At 44.7% G+C, this 18,482-nt stretch overlaps 1 protein-coding gene across 2 annotated transcripts in view; it reads right to left on the bottom strand.

The window, feature by feature from the left end:
- Positions 1-4,185: 4,185 nt before the first annotated feature.
- LOC119164298 (serine/threonine-protein phosphatase 4 regulatory subunit 4) overlaps positions 4,186-18,482 on the bottom strand; it is a 41,672-nt gene continuing 27,375 nt past the window's right edge. For both annotated transcript variants that reach the window (XM_037416458.2, XM_075871346.1), the window contains 2 exons: positions 12,913-12,990; positions 4,186-11,434 (listed from right to left, as the gene is read on the bottom strand). In XM_037416458.2, coding sequence (XP_037272355.2) covers positions 11,386-11,434; positions 12,913-12,990 — 127 coding nt within the window. In that variant the 3' untranslated portion in view covers positions 4,186-11,385. The remainder of the gene's footprint in view (positions 11,435-12,912; positions 12,991-18,482) is intronic.

The following is an 18,482-nucleotide window of genomic DNA, read 5'->3' as shown; positions in this document are numbered from 1 at the left end:
TGCTCTGTGTTGAGACTTTTTGTTGCAAACATGTTGAGAGGTATCCATCTACACAATAATTTTTTCGTTGTTCCTTTTCTGTGTCGAATGAAAGTTTGCCCATCAAAACTTCCAAGAACGTGGAATATGTGCTGCTACGCATGAGGGCACCTGTAAAAATTAATTATAACATGCTTTTTAAAAGCTAGTTTCTGTTTGTACTCTACCACGAAGTTGTAACGTGATACGAACTTCTTATACAAAATATTGTATGTTACCGAGGCTACATATGTTTCATGCCTTCATTGGAGACAAACTACTGTAGTGGCCATTTTGTATGTTTTTGTTCCGCACATCTCAACAAATGGTGCGTGAAGCCCCAGTAATCGATAGTTCTGCCCGAGGTTATGCTATTAATAATGCCAGTGGGTGTGCCATGGAAAATCTGGAAAAACAGTCCACAGGAATAGTAGATGAGGCTTTAAGTAAATGCTTGACAGCACTGTATTACTGCAGAAAGCAGAGCAGTAGAGTTGCCACACTAAGGAGCTGTACGATACAGATTAACGTCAGCTAAATTGTAGCATTTCCCGGATGCTCCGAAAGCAAAGAAAATTCGGCAGATCCCAGGTACCTTGGGAATCGACGTTATGCAAAGCATGTGAAGGTGACCGTGTTGTAATTTTGCTACTGAGCGCGTTTTCACAAGGGCTTCAGGGTTTATTGTGCATTGTTTCGCCACAAGAGCGCAAGAATAAATGCTACAGCAACAAATTTCAATGTTACGCGAGAAACGGCAAGCACCTCGAAACTTGCAGCGCGCACCTCAAGCAGAAATCACGCCTGAGGTGAGCATACGCAGTACGAGCGCGGACTAACAACTCGCAGCTCGACACTTAGAGCGCGCTGTTCAAATTGATAGAAAGACGCACGAAACGAACGCACAAGTATACACAGGACAAGCGCGAACAACTGCCACAATTCTTGCTTCTTCTTCACGGCCGCGGCAGCAAGCGAAGTCACTTTCGTGCTCACTGGAACCACGAGTCTGTTCAGGGCGCATGCAGGAAAGACCATGCTCTGCGGAGGCGGCGCTCGCCGAAACGCGAGAAGCGACAATTTTTAGAGCGCGCCCAATGCGAGACCTTCGCGCCATCTCGCGAGCTCGTGAACCACGCCGCAGACCGTCCTCTGTGGGGAAACGCCAAAGACCGTTTGACGACCTATACCGAAGTTACCAAGGCTTTGTACCTGGCCCGCTGAACCTTTCCTCCACCCAACGAGAAGCTGAACTGGATGCAAGCGGCGGCCCTATGACAGCTGCAGACGCACACCTATCCCAACCCATTGATATTTAACAACTAAACCCAAATATATAGATCCGACGGATATATGCAAGATATGCCATATTGAGGTTGCCACATTAAATCACATGCTCTGGGACTGCGCCAGAAATCCGCAAGGTGCTAAATCTGGAACCCTTCCGCCGCGGTTGGCCGCTGCCCTTTGCAGCCCCAGCCTCGGTGACCAACTCTGGGCCGTCCAGCAGGCCGGCGAAGGGGCAGTCAGGCAAGGTCTTGACGTCCCCATGCGGGAGACCTAAGGCCCGGTCTGCGAAAGCTTTGCCGGACTTCCAATAAAGTTGTTACCAAACAATATGTATAAATGTGGCACGCACATACGTATGTCGACCAATTGCAGGTGCCTATATAAACAGTTATTTGCACTTGTGCAATGATGTCAACAGGAACATGAGCGTTGGCAATACCAGAAGCGATAACCTGATATCAATCACCGGTGCTCGCGAGGACGGCAGCCATGGACAAAGCTACATAATTCAATCCAGCGCACGGCGCCCAACTACAATTTATGTTAACCCGACATGATGGCTGTATAAAAAAAGTAGATATATAAGCTTTATAAAATCAGCCAGCACTGCAACCACAACTGACTTTTCATAAACATTAGGGTCTATTTGAAAAGCATGCTCTGAGGCCTGGCATGGCTATCTGGTAAAATGCTTGATTGCCATGCAGAATGCTTGGGTTCGATTCCTGCTGGGACCCTGACGTTAATTCTTTGCATTCGTTGAATCAACGCTGCTGATGTCAGGTTTTCTTAACGTTAACACATTAAAATTGCCCAGGTGTGTTCTCGTCGTTTCTAGGTAGATGCTAAGTTTCAATCACCTGTGGCACGTACCAGTATACCAGTGGCAGATACCCGCCCCCAGGCATTTGCCACTGTCAGAAGAGAAGTGTTTGACGATGTACGCGACGGGATTGAGACATTATTCATGTGTTGACCAGTGCGTCAGATTCATCATACCATCTTATCCTCCCATACTAGTTTTGGTTCTCACTGAGTTAAGGGGGTGATCACGAGAGCACGCAGACGTAAGCGGCTACATAGTTAGATACGCAGATAGATGTCAAAAGTGCTTACAGTACTCAAAGAAATCTCACATTTATAAAATGTTTCAGAGAAATGCCTCGCGACGAAACAGTGAAATTTGAATCAAGGTGCATCATCAGAGCACAATCTGTTCAGGGAAAACTGCAAGTCATTGTGATGTACACAAGCGTACTGCTTATTCCTTGCATGTAATGTGTGGTGCCTATTTATTTAATTAGGCAAAAAAAAAAATTTCATTCGCCTGCCACACTGCCTGCAAAAAGCACTGCATTGGCAGCCTCTGAAGCACACTCAAACCTTATTGCAGTAGACTCTCAATAGTTCAAACTCTGATAATTCAAACTTTCGGGCAATTCAAACAAAATTAAACTTTTAGGTTGGCCCTCTATTCTTTCAATGTATTTGAAAGTCTCTTAATTCGAACTCCATTGTTTGGTTATTTCATACCTTTTGCAGTTTCATACCCGAAAATATGTGCTGCTTTCCCACCACAATTCAAAAATTTGCATGCTTATATAATCCAGAATGTCTAAAAATGAAAAATAAACACCTCAGGCCTTCAAAAAAAAAAAAGGGGGGGGGCTTCGCTAGTAAACAAGTGTTCGAAACAAAGCACACGCATGGTAAATCGTCATGCTTCTCAACTTGTAGAGAAAGCTTTGTGCCTAAGGCACATACTTATAGTAAAGAAGCAGTTGGCAGTTCATTAAAAGATCTGATCAGCAGTAAATGGCCAACAAACTTGTGGACCTTACTTCTCCCTCTGCTTTCTATTCGTTGTGTGCAATTAGAGCTTAAAAACACTTTAAAAAAATTTAAATGAGATAAAATCAATGCCTAATCATAATGTGTGGTGTTGCCTCACCCAAAGTCATCTATTTAGGAACTTCTCATAATTCAAACTTCTTGATGATTCAAATGAAATTCAGAGGTACCTTCGAGTTTGAATTAACGAGAGTTGACTGTATAACAAAACTGCATCTTACACAACAACTTCGTTATAGCCAAGAACTTTACACACCAATTTATACACTATATTTATTTCAAGACTATTTTTCTTTACTTCATTATAACTGATATTTCATTATAATCAGCTTCATTACATTGAGGTTCGAGTTACTATATTACAGGTTATTGAAATTGAGTTCCACATAGTCCTGCAATTTGGCGGAAAAATCATGAAAGAGAAAACTGCCAGCATTTGCTATATTCTGTGTCAATGCGCTTCAAGTTGTTGATTAATTAGGCCATGGGCTGCAAAACGCTGCCATCCTTGTTAGCTTTAAGGGTAGAGCGACAACCCAAACAAGGTCCTGATTCCACTGGTTCGATATCAGAACCAAGACTATTTTTCTCTTCTGCTGAGAAAATTTCCAATCTAAGAAATTCATTGAAACGTCCGAGCGGTTTCATGCTACTAACATTAGGTTGGCACTTTTCACATTTCTATGTATCCAGTATAGTGAAACAAAAAAAAAAGTGAAAATGGCAGATATTTAGCACACACCACGCAAGACTTGAAAACACCAAACGTCACGTACATTTAGCGAAATTAACCAGGATGTTCCAAGTCTCTGATCTATAACTAATGGCAAACTTGTTCTTATGGGAAAGCGATATGAAAAATACAGAAGTGCTTGACGTCATGAATTATAAGTAAAATATTGAAGGGAGACCTTTTTCTTAAGTTGTAACTGAATGTATTGAGTTACCGTTTGGTCTTATTTAAGCAAGTAACAATAACTTCGTCATCAACAAATACAGCTGGTACAAAGACAGTACAATGTAAAATGAGGTAAAAGGCAGGAAAAATGGTTTATTCAATGTCAGGAATGTGTACAGAGACCTAAAATACTCTCCATGTCTACAAAAAGTGGACATTTCTAACAAGAAAAAGGAATGCCTGAAATAATTCAAGGCTAGCACCGACAGTGGTTGTATTCGTTTACAAAATAAGGCACTTCCTGAGTATTTCTACATTCGAGCACCAACATTCTATTGCACTGCTACCACATTTTGCACAGACACTAACACACCCACCCAAAAAATCAGTTCCTGAGAATCGTCACGTGACTGCAGAAACACTCCAACTTGGCACCGTGCATAAAATGCTGCCTCGAGATAATGCATCTTGACGTACCGTATTTTCGCACACGCAACCCGCATGCACAAATCGCAAATGCACAATGCTGATGAGCAAGCTATATTTTGTAAATGCAGAGTGTATGAAACTTTTCCTTTAGCCCCAGCTTCACTTCAATACCCTGCTATATGCTTCTGTAAAATATAAAAAGACAAGCACACACACTCAAAGCTCGGTATAACGAAGTTGCATCTTGCACGAAAAATCGGTTCGTTATAACCGACAATTCATTATAAAGGTACATTCCCAACACTATATCTATTGCAAGACTGTTTTTCATGTACTCCGTTATAACCGATATTTCGTTACGTTCGGGTTCACTATGTGGAGGTGTAAGTGTGTGCCTAAATGTGCGAGTGTTGAAACAGAACTTCTTCCCCATTCAAAAACTAAGAGGTAGAGCACCATCATTCGCCACAGTGGAGTAATGCGTGTACACAAGTATGGTGTGTTAAATGCTAAATTGACACAGTACGCTCGAGCTTGTTAATACGAGCGTCCTATTCACTGTTCAGTCCACTGCCCGATACAACACACACTCGTAGTAGCATGCTTCGAATTGTCGAAGTAATACTTGGAACGGCCAATAAGTATTTATTCTTGTACGTTTGTAGCTTGAGTTTGCAATCTACAATTCCTAGGTGAAGTTCTATGTTTCAATTATAAAGCATTGTATACAACAGTGACACCTAGGGCACTCAGTATTAAGAGAACTGGCAAAATTTTTTCCCTCAGCGTTACACACAAACTTTCTTCGAAAGTGGAAACAGCGAATTTTAGTACTGCATACACAGCGTCTATAATGGTGTCGCATATGTTAGGCCACTCTTTCACAGGTAGCACATAGCTAAAAGTTTCAAGGTGGTGTGTAACGCGATACTTAGTAGACATTGCAACAACATTGCAGCTGCTATGTATGTAGTACCGAAACTTGCTAACACTGTAGCACCAATTGTAAAACGGAACGTTGCCCAATGTTGCATATAACATTGCCACAATGTTGCAGATATTGTTTCGTGACAATGTGTGCCACTTTAGAATACTGTACAAACTTTGATGATAATCTGTGGGGTCTAGATTCCCAAACCATGATAAGATTATCAGAAACGTTGTAGTGGAGGGCTTTTAGTGGAGAGACGTTGTAGTGAAGGACCTACTGACTTTTTAAAATTTGTAGCTGAGATGGATTTGCCCATAGCGATAAGCATAGGCAAGTTTTGCGGCCATAAGTCAAATTGGCACGCTGAATTATTATCCACAATTTTTGGCACAAATAAAATAATAAACAAAGATATCACGAAAAACAATGGGGGGAGGGGGAGGGGGTCCCAAGCGCAAGTGCTAACATTGGCGCTGCGGTCTCATAATATCTTGGAGAGGCCCAACACACGAAAGTAGGGTTTTCCACTAAGGTGAGAGTCTAAAAGGGGAAGTGCGAATGCTCCCAGCCAAAATTTCGGGTCATCAAAATAAGGAGCAAAATATACTTTCGTGACAACAACAAGCATATGTCTTCCTGAGACACACATCAACAGACGGGACGGCGCAGGTGGCTGCCACGAAAGCGCGGGTCAAAGCTTTGGATTTGCTCGCTACTATATTCTTTGGAAACGAACGGCAAAACGCTTCTAGACTTTTTTACGTCTTTAACACTTTTTATACCGCTGCGTTAGCCACGTGCTCTCGGAGCTCGTAGATCGCTATTGCATCACCACGACCGCGGTTTCGTGCGCAGTGGTTTGCGGCAAACAGTAGTTTTGGCTTCAATACACGTGCCTTCAAAACTAAGTCATTTTATGCTATCTATGGTCGCAACTGCCGCGGTTTTCTCCTCGAGTTTGCGGAGAGCAGCGATGCTCTTACTGGTCGAACGTTGGCCGCACACACACTTCAGGAGTTCTGTCAGTAACGTCGTCGCCATACATGATCGTGTCGAACGACCGTGGTTTCATCCAAAGCAGTTGTGGGAACGACAACCACACGCAAGACAGTGCGTGTCCTGGTCACACACGTACTTCCGAAGCTTTGAGCACGCTGCTCTTGATCGGCCTTTGTTTGACGATTTCAGTACCAAAGTTCATATCACATGCCGCGATTAGGAAAAGTGTTCGGAACATTCGATTTTTGGCTCAATGGACACATGAATTTGGCTGGGGAATTTCACGAATTTGTATCTGTCGCAGTTTCGTTTCACTGAGACTCTACTGTGCGCTTAGATGAACGCCTCTCAAATTTGTTTAAAATGCGGCGGAGAGAGAGGGAAAAAAAAGAAAAAAGCTGTCGCGGAGTGGTGATGGTAGGGGTTGGAAGAGGAAGAAAGGCGCAGCACTTTCCCGGAGTGTTGCCTGTCTCTCAAACGCCGATCTGCGACGCGCCGGTGCCACGCCTCCCCCTTTCCCGTCCCTGACACTTAGAAAACCTTCTCCTTCCAACGCCCCGTGTGAAGAGAGAGAGAGAAAAAAAAAGCTGCCGTGAAGTGTTGGTTATCTCTCAAACTCCGATCTGCTCCTCTTCGCATGGAAACGCTCCTCCTTTCTCGTCACATGCTGGCCACGCTGCGGCGCAGAGCGTAGCAGTCAAGACGCAGTCGTTGTCGTCTTAACACCTAGTATATAGGTGTTATAGGTCTGCTCGTAGGAAGGTAAAAAATTCTCGCATTAGACTCGACAGCTGGCTCTGCTAATTAAAACATTAATTATAGTTAGTTAAATACTGCCGCAATTACAGTGTATAGCGATTTTATCATTTCTGATGTCATGCCAGGATCCGCATAAAACTGCCCATCGAGCCACACGCGGCCCACGGGAGACAGGTTGCAGAACCCTGAGATGGGCAGTTTGGCGCAAAATCCATCAATTTTACCAGGTTGGCTCAGCAAATCTCGTTCGGCACAGAAGTGAGATCCCTGCAACAGGCTTTTTCATGCGTCGTATGTTATCATGCTTGAATCGAAGTGTCGCAGAGCACGCCTAAAATGAAGCGAAATTATTCAAACCGATTAAAATTTCAAAACTGCAGTTGTCAAGTGATGCCCTGAAATGGAAAAAATCTTTAAACGAAACAAGCCTGCAAACAATACCATGTATCATCAATGAAAAAGTCCTAATGGTACACTCGAGAAACTGCACAAATCACTGCTAGCTAAAGTTAAGTGAAATGTTTAAAACTGACCGTAACTGCAAAATTGCAGTTGTGAGTGATGATTTAAAAGGTAACAAAATAAAGTTTAAGAAGGGACAAATCAGAAAACAACATCGATGAATTAAGAATGCTAAGAGCACATTTATGGAATTTCCCACAATATCCCTAGTAAGTGTATTAGCTGCTAAGCAACGAATGCATCCAAAAATTCTTCGAAACGCAACACATATACACACAGTCCTCACAAAAACTGCTGTCTACAGTAAACGTGACCGGGCTTTCACAGAACGATGCAAATATGACAGAGTTATTATCACTAATATGCAAAGAAAGTTGTTTCTGTGCAGTTCTGTTACAGAAGTAACTAACATAAAAACTTCGAAATGTGGGACCTGACGAAAGTGAGACATTTTATGTGTACTAGCAACCAGACTTTCCTTTACACTTGAGCCCAAATATATCAAAACATTCCATATAAAGAAAATTTTTTTGCATTCTCTGTAGCACTGTAGTGCATGTATATAGAAATACCACAGCCGGGCCGTCCTGCAATCAACTTTTACATAATCATCAATAATATTCCCAATAAAACAATGCTTTTTTAACAGATGCTGCCATGTATTACACACAATTTGAAGGATTGTGCAATTTCGTGGACTAAAAACAGACAACATATCTTTCAAAATATGCACACCTCCCACAAAAAGAAATTTGCACTCAATAACGATAAACTGTTCAAGCAAAGTTTACCGTAGTACCATCGTACGATGCGGTGATAAATGTCATGGGGAGACATGGGTGTCTGCAACGGTTGGGGTGTGCATAAAAAGGGCACTTGGCTTTTCAAGCCAAACCAGCATTTGCAACCCAACAAAGCCGCACCAGTGCTCTGCTATCCCCTGGCCACAATGTAACATGGGTTTTCGCCCCCAAGACTAAATCCTGCCGACACTCTTGCCAGGAGAAATAACTAAATGCAGTGCAGTGAAACATACATATAGATGTATGTTACTGAGAAAAAAGAAGAGTGTCATGCTGCTTCAAGAGTTCAAAGCATCTCCCAGACTGCTATAAATGTTCTGAAGGTAAAAACGAAACATCAGCTATATATTATGGCTGTAACATGGCTTTTGATAACCACAGTGAATTCGTGTTTTTTGTGACTTAAGGAGACCAATAGAAAGGTTGAGGTGTTCTTGAACAGATTCACACAGGGATATCGCACACTTTGAGTTATTGACATATTGAAGTACATCCTATTTCAATCATTAAATTCAGGTTCAGTTGCAGTTTGATGTCAGAGTTAATACAACGAAACAGGTCTCGTGAAACTCCACATGCTTCCAGCACTGCTTTTGCATGATGTAATGTTCAGCATTGCTCGTTATCTTAGAAGTGCGTATTCACTAGGTGTCAACAAATGGCAAGGCAGCCACATGTAACACTTTTCCAGTGATAATTTTCAGATAATTATCACTGACCTCAAGTCACCCTTCTATGGGTTCACTGTGCCAAAAAATTCTCGACATTTCTAATCAAGCTGCACTCGTGACACAAGTTCAGTAAATTTCCAATGCATGTGAGCATTCCCAACTTCTGTGAAATGTTCTACAACACACACTCACACATATGAATATACTTTAGTAGGCTTGTGCGAATATTCGAATGCTTCGAATATTCAAACAAATAGGTGAGTATTCGAATTCGCTTCGATTTGAACTTAAATTACCGAATATTTTCGAATAATTTGAAATGAACAAATAAATGTACATTAGTCCGCCTGTAAAGGTGGTTTCACTGCAATGTAATAGTGCAAAACCGTGAAAGCACCTACTCAAAAAAAAATTTGCTTCGCCGCAAAGCCCCCCATCAGATTTAAAGGGGCCCTGCAACACTTCCTGAGCATGGTCAGAAAACGCTGCCGATTGGTAGTCGAGGCTACCGAGAACACGCGAGGCAAGTATTATAGCGCAGCACGCGGCCTGAAGTTCACAACGAATTTTCAAAGCTAAAAATCGCTCTCTTCCCTCGGCAAATGACACTACAAGCTCAAAAATCACTTGTCACAGCCAAGAAAGAAAATACGGCTCTGGTCACAGTCATTGGCTGATTTGAGCATGGCGCGCTCGTCGTTATCGGACCGCCGCGTGAGGCCGCCACTTGTCCACAAATACGTGCAGGATCGCACTGAAAGGCCTCGTATTCGAGGAAAAAAGAGAGTGAAAAAATGCTCAAGGTCACTAGGCGCTCATGATGTTTTTTTTTCTTTTCCCGTGCCATCCTTCCCTATTTAGCTACCAGCTCTTTTGACGGGTCGAGAATGGAGAATGCAATTGCAGCATGCGACAAATTTTTGGAACTCGGCTCGTACTGGACTGATTCTAGAAACTTTGTGGCGGTAAATTTGTGAGGCGGCAAGCATGTTTACTGGCTTCATGGATACTTGAAAAAGTGTTGCAGGGCTCCTTTAATAGAACATGTTACCATCAAATTAATTATTCGTTTTATTAGGCTCGTTATGATGGTTTATATGATTTAGGTATAATAAATGTTAAAACGTTATGTATCTTGCAGGTTATCACTCGGATCCTACCGAAACTACTAATCAAGGTTGTTTCGACTTCCTTTCAACGAAAAAAAAAAAAGGCATTTGCATCGAGAAAAGAAGTATCGTGCAGGTTAGTTAGATTATGATAAATATTCCCTTTTTTTTATATGTCACAAATACTATTCAAATTCGATTCGAAATTATTCGACCAAAATCACTATTCGCTTCGAATTCGCCTTGACCCTGAAATTCACTATTCGCACAAGCCTGTACTTTAGAAATTAAATTCTATGAACAAGTCTGTGAATGTCATTAGTTAAAAGTGTTGCTAAGATCATGAATGCACTGTTGGTAATCTCATCACAGGGTTGCGAGAGCAAGATAAAATGTACAATTCAATCAAATACTTTTCAACAAGAAGTGATGCCTATTCCACCGGTGGTGTCTACAACCCACTATTCCCCCCCATCCGCGAATTCACACGATAAAAGTACAGTATTTGTGCGCGGTTCTTCCTTCAAATTTGTTTTCTTCACAGAGCTGTCAGCATTGCTCCAGCACGATGTTTAAATGGAGCACCGATTGTAGTTAAGTCAAAATTTTTGGTACTCCTCTGAAAAAAAAATTGACCTTTGAAACTCTATGTGACTTGCATCACCACTTAGAACGCTCTTGCAGCGTTCTAAGTGGTTCGCCTTTTGTCACAATGTCACGCTTAACAAGCCAACATGGCACTTGCAAACAAGTAAGAACGGTAACATGTCTCCTCAATAAGGAGAGAATGCTGGTCGTGATACACTGCATGTAATGACAACTGTCACATACTGAATGTGGCCAACTGCGGACAAGTGAATTATGACCGCAACACAACCTTGCTAGCTTCCTGTCTTGCCAACAGGTGACAACGATGACACAGCTTTGCCCAATAACTATCCATCTTGTGTTGACGTAATCACGTGCCAACGCTCCCGCAGCTAGTAGGTCAATGACATGTCTTATAAAACATCAAGGTAAGACACATGAAGAAGTGCAGGTGAAAAGTCTTTGCCGTTGCGTCCACTTCAGTCGCAATTACCCAGTCTGAGCGTAGTGTAACGCAGCCCCATGAAATTGGCTGCAAAATCTGTCACCGGACAACTCATTGAACAAGTTTACTGGTTCAGTTTGAAACCGGTTTGCCAACGAGCTCCATGGACTGTCTCTTGTTCCTGTGAATGGATACAAAATACTAATATATACATATCAATACATAAATGAGTGTCCATGAAGTTATTTATTTACTTATACACCCTAAAGAGAAAAGAAGAACACATTACACATTTGTAAGACACAACTTGTGTGTAAACAAAAAAAAACTATGGACCATCTCCTGGAAGGGAACCCTGATGGAATGCGAAGCAGCAGGGGTGGGCACAGTGTTGGCCCAGTTGAAACAGGGGTCGACGCGAGTGCTGGAAGAACTGTTTGAAGCGAAGCTCGATGTAGCGTTTACTCGAGCAAACGCTTGTTTGAAACGCAAAGACAAGGGTGGCGGGACGCAGTGAATAGCTTGCGCTCGGCTTCCTTGGCTCGCATCTCGTCGGTTTTACCCGCGCGCCGTTTGTATTCTAGAACGCGATCGATGTTCTTGACTCGCATCTCGTCGGTGTCGCTGGTCTTCCACTGCTGACGCTTGCGTACAACTTCCCTGGCTCGCTCCTTTGGCGAAGCAATTTGTGAACACGATCGGCTTCACTAAACCTTACAACGCCAGCGATAGCCGGAAAACGTATGCGCACACTTACGGGAAGCATGCTGCGACTGCGTCACGCCCGTCGGCGTGATCGCGCGACAAGCAGCGGCACGCTGTTCACATTGTCGACGTCGCGAGATTCTCGAGAGGCGCGCACCCGCCAGCTCCCGGCTTCTCAACGACAGATGGAGAGAGGTGGCACAGGTGAGACGATGCCCACGTGAGGAGTGGGCTCAAGCACTGTGAGATGTACAGAGGGTGAAGCGAGAGAGAGCTGACACATGCCGAGCGTGCGGCAGGCGAGGGAGAGAGATGTCTCCGCGCACTGCTAGGAGGGTGTGACCTACTTGGCACCACTCAATACCTGCGGTAAGGGGAGTGGTGCGGAAAGAGGGACAGCGTTACACAGGCTAGTCAAAGAGCTGCTTTGCGTCTAATACACACACAGAAACGATGAAGTTTCGCCACCTCACCATGAAAGAACAGAACAGCTAGAAAAACAGTCAATACAACCAGCCCGCACAAAGCCGCTTAAACATTAGGCAGTGACAAAGTAAAGCAATCAGAAAAATTTAATTATTGGCAGTGCCCTAACTCAACACATTTACTGTTACACCTTCGCAGTTGCCCACGGTGTATGCTTGCACAGGTAGTTATAAATGGTTCATTCCCTATATCGCCCCTCTCCCGTGAAACAGCATATACACTTAAACCTCATTGTAATGAAGCGGCATATTATCCTGAAATGAATTCTTTACAGGATCCAAAAATTCGTTTTAAAGGTTTATTTCTAACACTATATTGCAAGGCAATTTTTCATTTAGTTTGTCATAACTGACATTTCCATATATCCAGGTTCGTTATGTTGAGGTTTGATGCTAATATTTTTTTGTCACTCACAGCTATTCTAAAATTGGCGGCCAAGCAGCACACCAGAAAATTTTCTTGCCTTACCTGTAAGCAGATCCCAGAACTGGAATGCGACTAGGTGACGGGCTTTTTTCAGTCGGCCTTCCTGGAGACTGTGCTACCCTGCTTGCCCGCACAGAGGTTTGAAAAGGAAGCAGAAGACAGAAAATGATAACCATTTGAAGTCCCATTCCATGTTGTATATATCGTTACGGAAACGTCCACTCTCGGATAGGCACACAGAAAAAAAAGATCACAGCACATCAACAGAGTGAATGATGATGAGTGAGACAAAGCGTCCATGTGTCTGTCTGTCTGTCTATCTGTCTGTCCATCTATGTGTCCGTTTGTTCGACTCTCCTTGCGTTCGTCCGTGCATCACTCCGTCCGCCCGTGCTTTCGTCCATGCTCACGTCCATTCGTGTGTCCGTCTGTCTATCCGTACGTCCTTCTGTCCGTCCGTCCGTCTGTCTGTTAGTCTACCTATTTGTTTGTCTGTCTGTTTGTCTGATACTGCTGGTTACGCCTTATGCAGGACAAGGTAAAATTAGTATGAGAAACTTTCCCCCTAAAACAACACGAAGGAGTGTACAGGCCTGTGTCCATGCTTTTAATACTAACATGGCCTTCATTCTATGTACATTTTTACTAAAACAACTTTAACCTAACTCAAGCAGTTTGACACTACAGTTGTACCTACTATGAACAATATTCATATGCCACAAAATGTCTACTGTTGTAGGCAATAACTGCTATAAATAGATTATACTAAGTAAAAAAGCCAAACAGGGGGTTGCCAGGCAGTTGGGAGAAGACTGTAATGCCATGGTGAACGTAATAATGCACATTTGTAATAAAACCAACAAACAACAATACAGACAAATGCTAATATACCCACTTATTATTCAAACCACTATATTATGACGTCTGGGTTGAGACAGCGTTTATTCAGCCCAAGGACTCATCAGCGAACGGGCCGTCTGAGACAGAGCGCGCACACTCACGATGATGATAGTGGTGACACCCAATGAAGATGAGGACAGACCCCCAGACGGATGATGATAATTATGATAATGCATATATGAGAAGAAGCACATAATGAATGCCCACACTAATTCTCCCCACATGGAAGCGGCCAACCTGGCTGTGGCAAGTCAATGCGACAGAGAATGTCGCCTGAAAGGCTTCATGTGATTTACGTGCACGATCTCTGAGGTGCGGTGATGGCGGTCTGTTGGTACGACAAGTGGGGTCACACGATAATTAACGGGCGAAGTCAGCTCGATAACTATGTAAGGCCCAATGAAGTGTGGCTGAAACTTGTCACACTGACCAGGTGTACGAATAGGTGTAAACAGGAGCTCCTCGTCACCAGGTCGGAAGAATACAAGGCGATGGGATGCGTCATAAATGACCTTTCGATCTTGCTGTCGCGCTTCTGTGTTGATGCAAGCACGATCGCGACACCGGGTTAGTCTTGATATGTATTCCTCATTGGAAGACGGAGACCAGTTGACGTCGGTGTTGAAAAAGGAAATGTCGAGGAAGAAAGTGGGGGAACATCCATAAATGAGGTAGAACGGCGAATATCCGGTGGTGCGTTGAACGGCCGTGTTGTAGGCAACGGTGAGAAATTGGAGAAGGGTATCCCAGTATTTGTGGTCTGAACTGATGTAGACGGCTACCATATCAGTGAAAGTACGGTGAAATCTCTCGGTGAGACCGTTGGTCTGAGGGTGACAGCTTGAAGCTTTCTTGTGTGTTATTCCAGAGGTGCGCAATACTTTTGACAGGAACACCCTTCGAAGGTCACTCAGTGATATATAAGGGGCGCTGTGGCGCAAAATGATGGCGTGCAGAACAAAGTCGGCAACTTCCGAAGCTGAGGCAGTTGACACAGACGTCTCCGTGCAGCGTGTCAGGTGGTCTACGGCGGTCACTATCTATAGTTTGCCAGTAGATGTGACGGGAAGAGGGCCGTAAAGGTCGATATCTATAACCTCAAATGGCGTTCTGGGGCATGGAATTGGCTGCAAAGGCCCGGCCGGTGTAGATGTCTGGATTTTACAACGCTGGCACAGGACAAAGGAACAGACGTAGCACGCGATGCTAGTAGAAATACCAGACCAGTAGAAGCAACTTAGAATGCTGTCGTGAGTTTTTTGAAAACTAAGATTGCCGGCAGTCATGTCGTCGTGGAAGGCTTTAAGCACGTCAAGTCGAAGAGAGCGTGGTAGCACGAGAACCCAGCGTTGACCATCAGGGTGGTAGATGTGACAGTACAGAACTCCATTTTTCCAGCTTAAATCGCAAAAGTTGATGATTGATATGTGAGGTTTAACGTCCCAAAACCACCATATAATTATGAGAGACGCTGTAGTGGAGGGCTTTAGAAATTTTGACCACCTGAGAAATCACAAAAGTTGGCGACGATGCCGTGCGTTAGATGGATGGGAAGCTTCTGAGAGCTGGTCTATACTACACCTACGGTACTAATCAGACAACTGGCAGGAGCGAAGTGTGCGCTTGTCGTACGAGAATAGCTGGTCTATTGAGGCGAGCACAGGCGCTGCGGTTGACCGATGCTGAGCTGGCTATGTGGTAGCGGGTGGCACGAAAGGGCGTCGGCGTCTTGGTGTTTTCTACCGGACTTATAAATGATATCTAAGTCATATTCCTGTAAACGTAGAATCCACCCAAGCGTACAGACAAGTTCTTCAGCGTGGAAAGCCAGCATATGGCGTGGTGGTCCGTAACGGTCGTGAAATGACGGCCGTGGAGATAGGGACGGAACTTTTGCACTGACCAGATCACCGCCAAGCAATCCTGCTCAGTTATGACATAGTTATTCTCGATCGCGGTTAGTACTCTACTGGCATATGCAACTACTCTCTCTTGTGAAGAGGTGTCACATTTGAGCAGAACGGCACCCATACCACGGACGCTAGCGCGTCCGTATGTAGGATGGTCGGTGCGGCCTCATCGAAGTGGCGAAGTACAGGTTCGAACGTGAGAGCACACTTTAACAGGTCGAATGCCGTTTGACATTCTTCCGAACACAGAAAGGGCACATTGGAAGCATGAGGCTGGTGCGGTGGAGCCGCTATTGATGCGAAGTTTCATAAAAAACAGCGAAAATAGGAGGCAAGACCAAGAAAACTTCGCAACTCCTTCGGCCTTTCCGGGCGCGGAAAGAAAGCACAGCAGCAATTTTATCCGGATCTGGCCGAATTCCGTCTTTGGTCAAGGCGTGGCCCAAAACCTTGATAGCTTTTGTGGCAGAACGGCATTTTTTGGTGTTGAGTTGGAGATCAGCGGCGACAAGGCACGCCAGAACGTGATACAAACATTGCAGGTGCTGAAAAAACGTTGACGAAAAAATAACGATGTCGTCCAAGTAGCAGAGGCAGGTCTTCCGTTTGAGGCCTCGCAGCACGGTATCAACCATGCGCTCAAAAGTAGCGGGCGCATTGCACAGCCCGAAAAGCATAACGTTGAGTTCATATAGCCCGAAGGGGTTGTGCGAATGCTGTTTTCTCTTTATCCTTTTCGTGCATAGGGTTTTGGCTGTATCTGGAACGCAGGTCAAGGCTAGAAAAGTATTTCCCGCCTTGTAGAGAATTAAGGGCATCGTCAATGCATGGCATTGGGTACAGATCCTTGCAAGTAATCTTGTTGAGGGCCCTGTAATCAACGCAAAAGCGCATGGAGCCATCCTTCTTACGAACCAGAACCACAGGCGACGACCAAGGGCTAGATGAGGGGCAAACTACCACTCGTTTGAGCATGTCAGCTACATTTTTTCGATAATTTTTCTCTCAGCAAGAGACACGTGGTAGGGTCGGCAGCGTACAACAGATGTTCCGACTGTGTGGATTCGATACATTGTAGTAGTAGTGCGGCCCAACGTCGAGGAGTAAACATCGAAAGAACTTGCATGTTTCTTTAACAAAGCAAGCAGCTGTTGCGTCTGTGAAGGTGTCAAGTCATTGCTAATGGCTGCAGCAAATGCGGAAAAAGAAGCAGGCTCACCACTGGGGTGGTCCTTGGAGGAGACGGCATGAAGTGGAACGACGCATGCAGGCTCGGGATCGCTCATGCAGGCCACTGTGGTGTTCTGAGAAAGTAGAATTTTTTTCATATGTTGTACTCATGGCGGTGACAAGTGTGGAACCATTGAGAAAACGAAGCACACGGGAAGCGAGAACGATGCCTTTACCGACGCAACTAAATGATGGTGAGATTAAGATGTCGCCATGGTCGATGTCATTGGAGGTAATGATTACAATTTGCTCTTGACCTGGTGGTAATTCCGTATCCTCCGCAGCTGTCAAACGAAGTGGCCTCTGGGTGTCGTCGTTGAACGTGCAGTCCAAGTCGGTGAGGTGGATGACACGTTGGCCACAGCAAACAGGCACGGAGGCAGATGAAAGAAAATCCTCTCCTAAAAATTAATTGGTAAGAGCAGTCAGTCAGGACGGCCTACTGAATGTGATGGCAGGTACCATCAATAAATACATGGGCTGTACAGAAAGCGGAAGAGCGAATGGTATACCCCTGGGCAGCAACCAACGTGGCTACATCGTAAGGGGTCATCACTTTCTACAGACGTTGGCCTAAATCAACACGCATAACAGAAAATGCCGCACCTGCGTCCACCAGAGCATCCATGTACACTCTTCCCACTACCACAAAAATTAAGTTGCACGGGCCTGATGGAGGAAAATCAGTCCTAATTTGGAATGCAGTTTTTTTCCCCAGAAACTGCATCACTTAGTTTTCCGAATGACTGGCAGTGGCGAATGAGGCAAGCCAAAGTGGGAAGGAGGAGTGGCGAAAGGGTGAAGGTGAACGGTGTCTGGACTTCCGGCTGTTCCGTGGTGCACTTGATGTGGGTGGAGATGGATACTGGAAAGGGGGCGATGAACGGCGTTGACCTTGATAGGACGAAGTATCTCTTTCACGCATGTAGCAACCACGACGCTCGTCTTGCCGGCGCTTGCGGCAGATACGAGAAACGTGGCGGCGATACCCGCAGTAATACCAAACTCGGGGAGATGAGTGCCAGGGGGGAGGGTAGAAAGCATTCGGACTACCTGAAGAGACTGCGGTCAAGTGTGCAGAGGAAGGGTCAGGCGGGACCGAAAGGAAGTTGAGGGGAGAAGCAGCAGCGACTGACGCGTACGATGGTATTGGCAACGTCATGTTTACTTCGCTGGGAGGCGTGGCAGCGACTTGCGCATAGGTTTGTATGGGCTGAGACGGGGTTGACTGGATGTGAGCAGGAACGTTCAGACATGTCAGTTCCTCTGTAATAATGTCACATAATGCCGCTACAGTAGACTGTGGAGAACACAGTGAAGGAGGTGAGAAACCGTGTTCTGCAACTCTTCACATATTATGTCTCTAATGAGGTTACGAAAAGGTCTCTTAGAATGTTCGCCAACGTCTGGTTGTAGACGAACCAAGTCCAGAGTATCGAGGCGTTGACATGTCATGACGGCGTCGGCGATGGTAGCTGGGTTCTGAGCAACCAGGGCATTGAAGGCAACAGGTCCTATACGCTTCGAAATGGGGCGTACTTTGTCGGACTCCGGCATAGATGAATTGGCGTG

Source organism: Rhipicephalus microplus, chromosome 8 (genome assembly GCF_043290135.1).
Source record: "Rhipicephalus microplus isolate Deutch F79 chromosome 8, USDA_Rmic, whole genome shotgun sequence".
In the NCBI taxonomy this organism is placed as follows: Eukaryota; Metazoa; Arthropoda; class Arachnida; order Ixodida; family Ixodidae; genus Rhipicephalus; species Rhipicephalus microplus.
The sequence above is the reverse complement of the archived record's forward strand: the minus strand, read 5'-3'. Positions and strand labels throughout refer to the sequence as shown.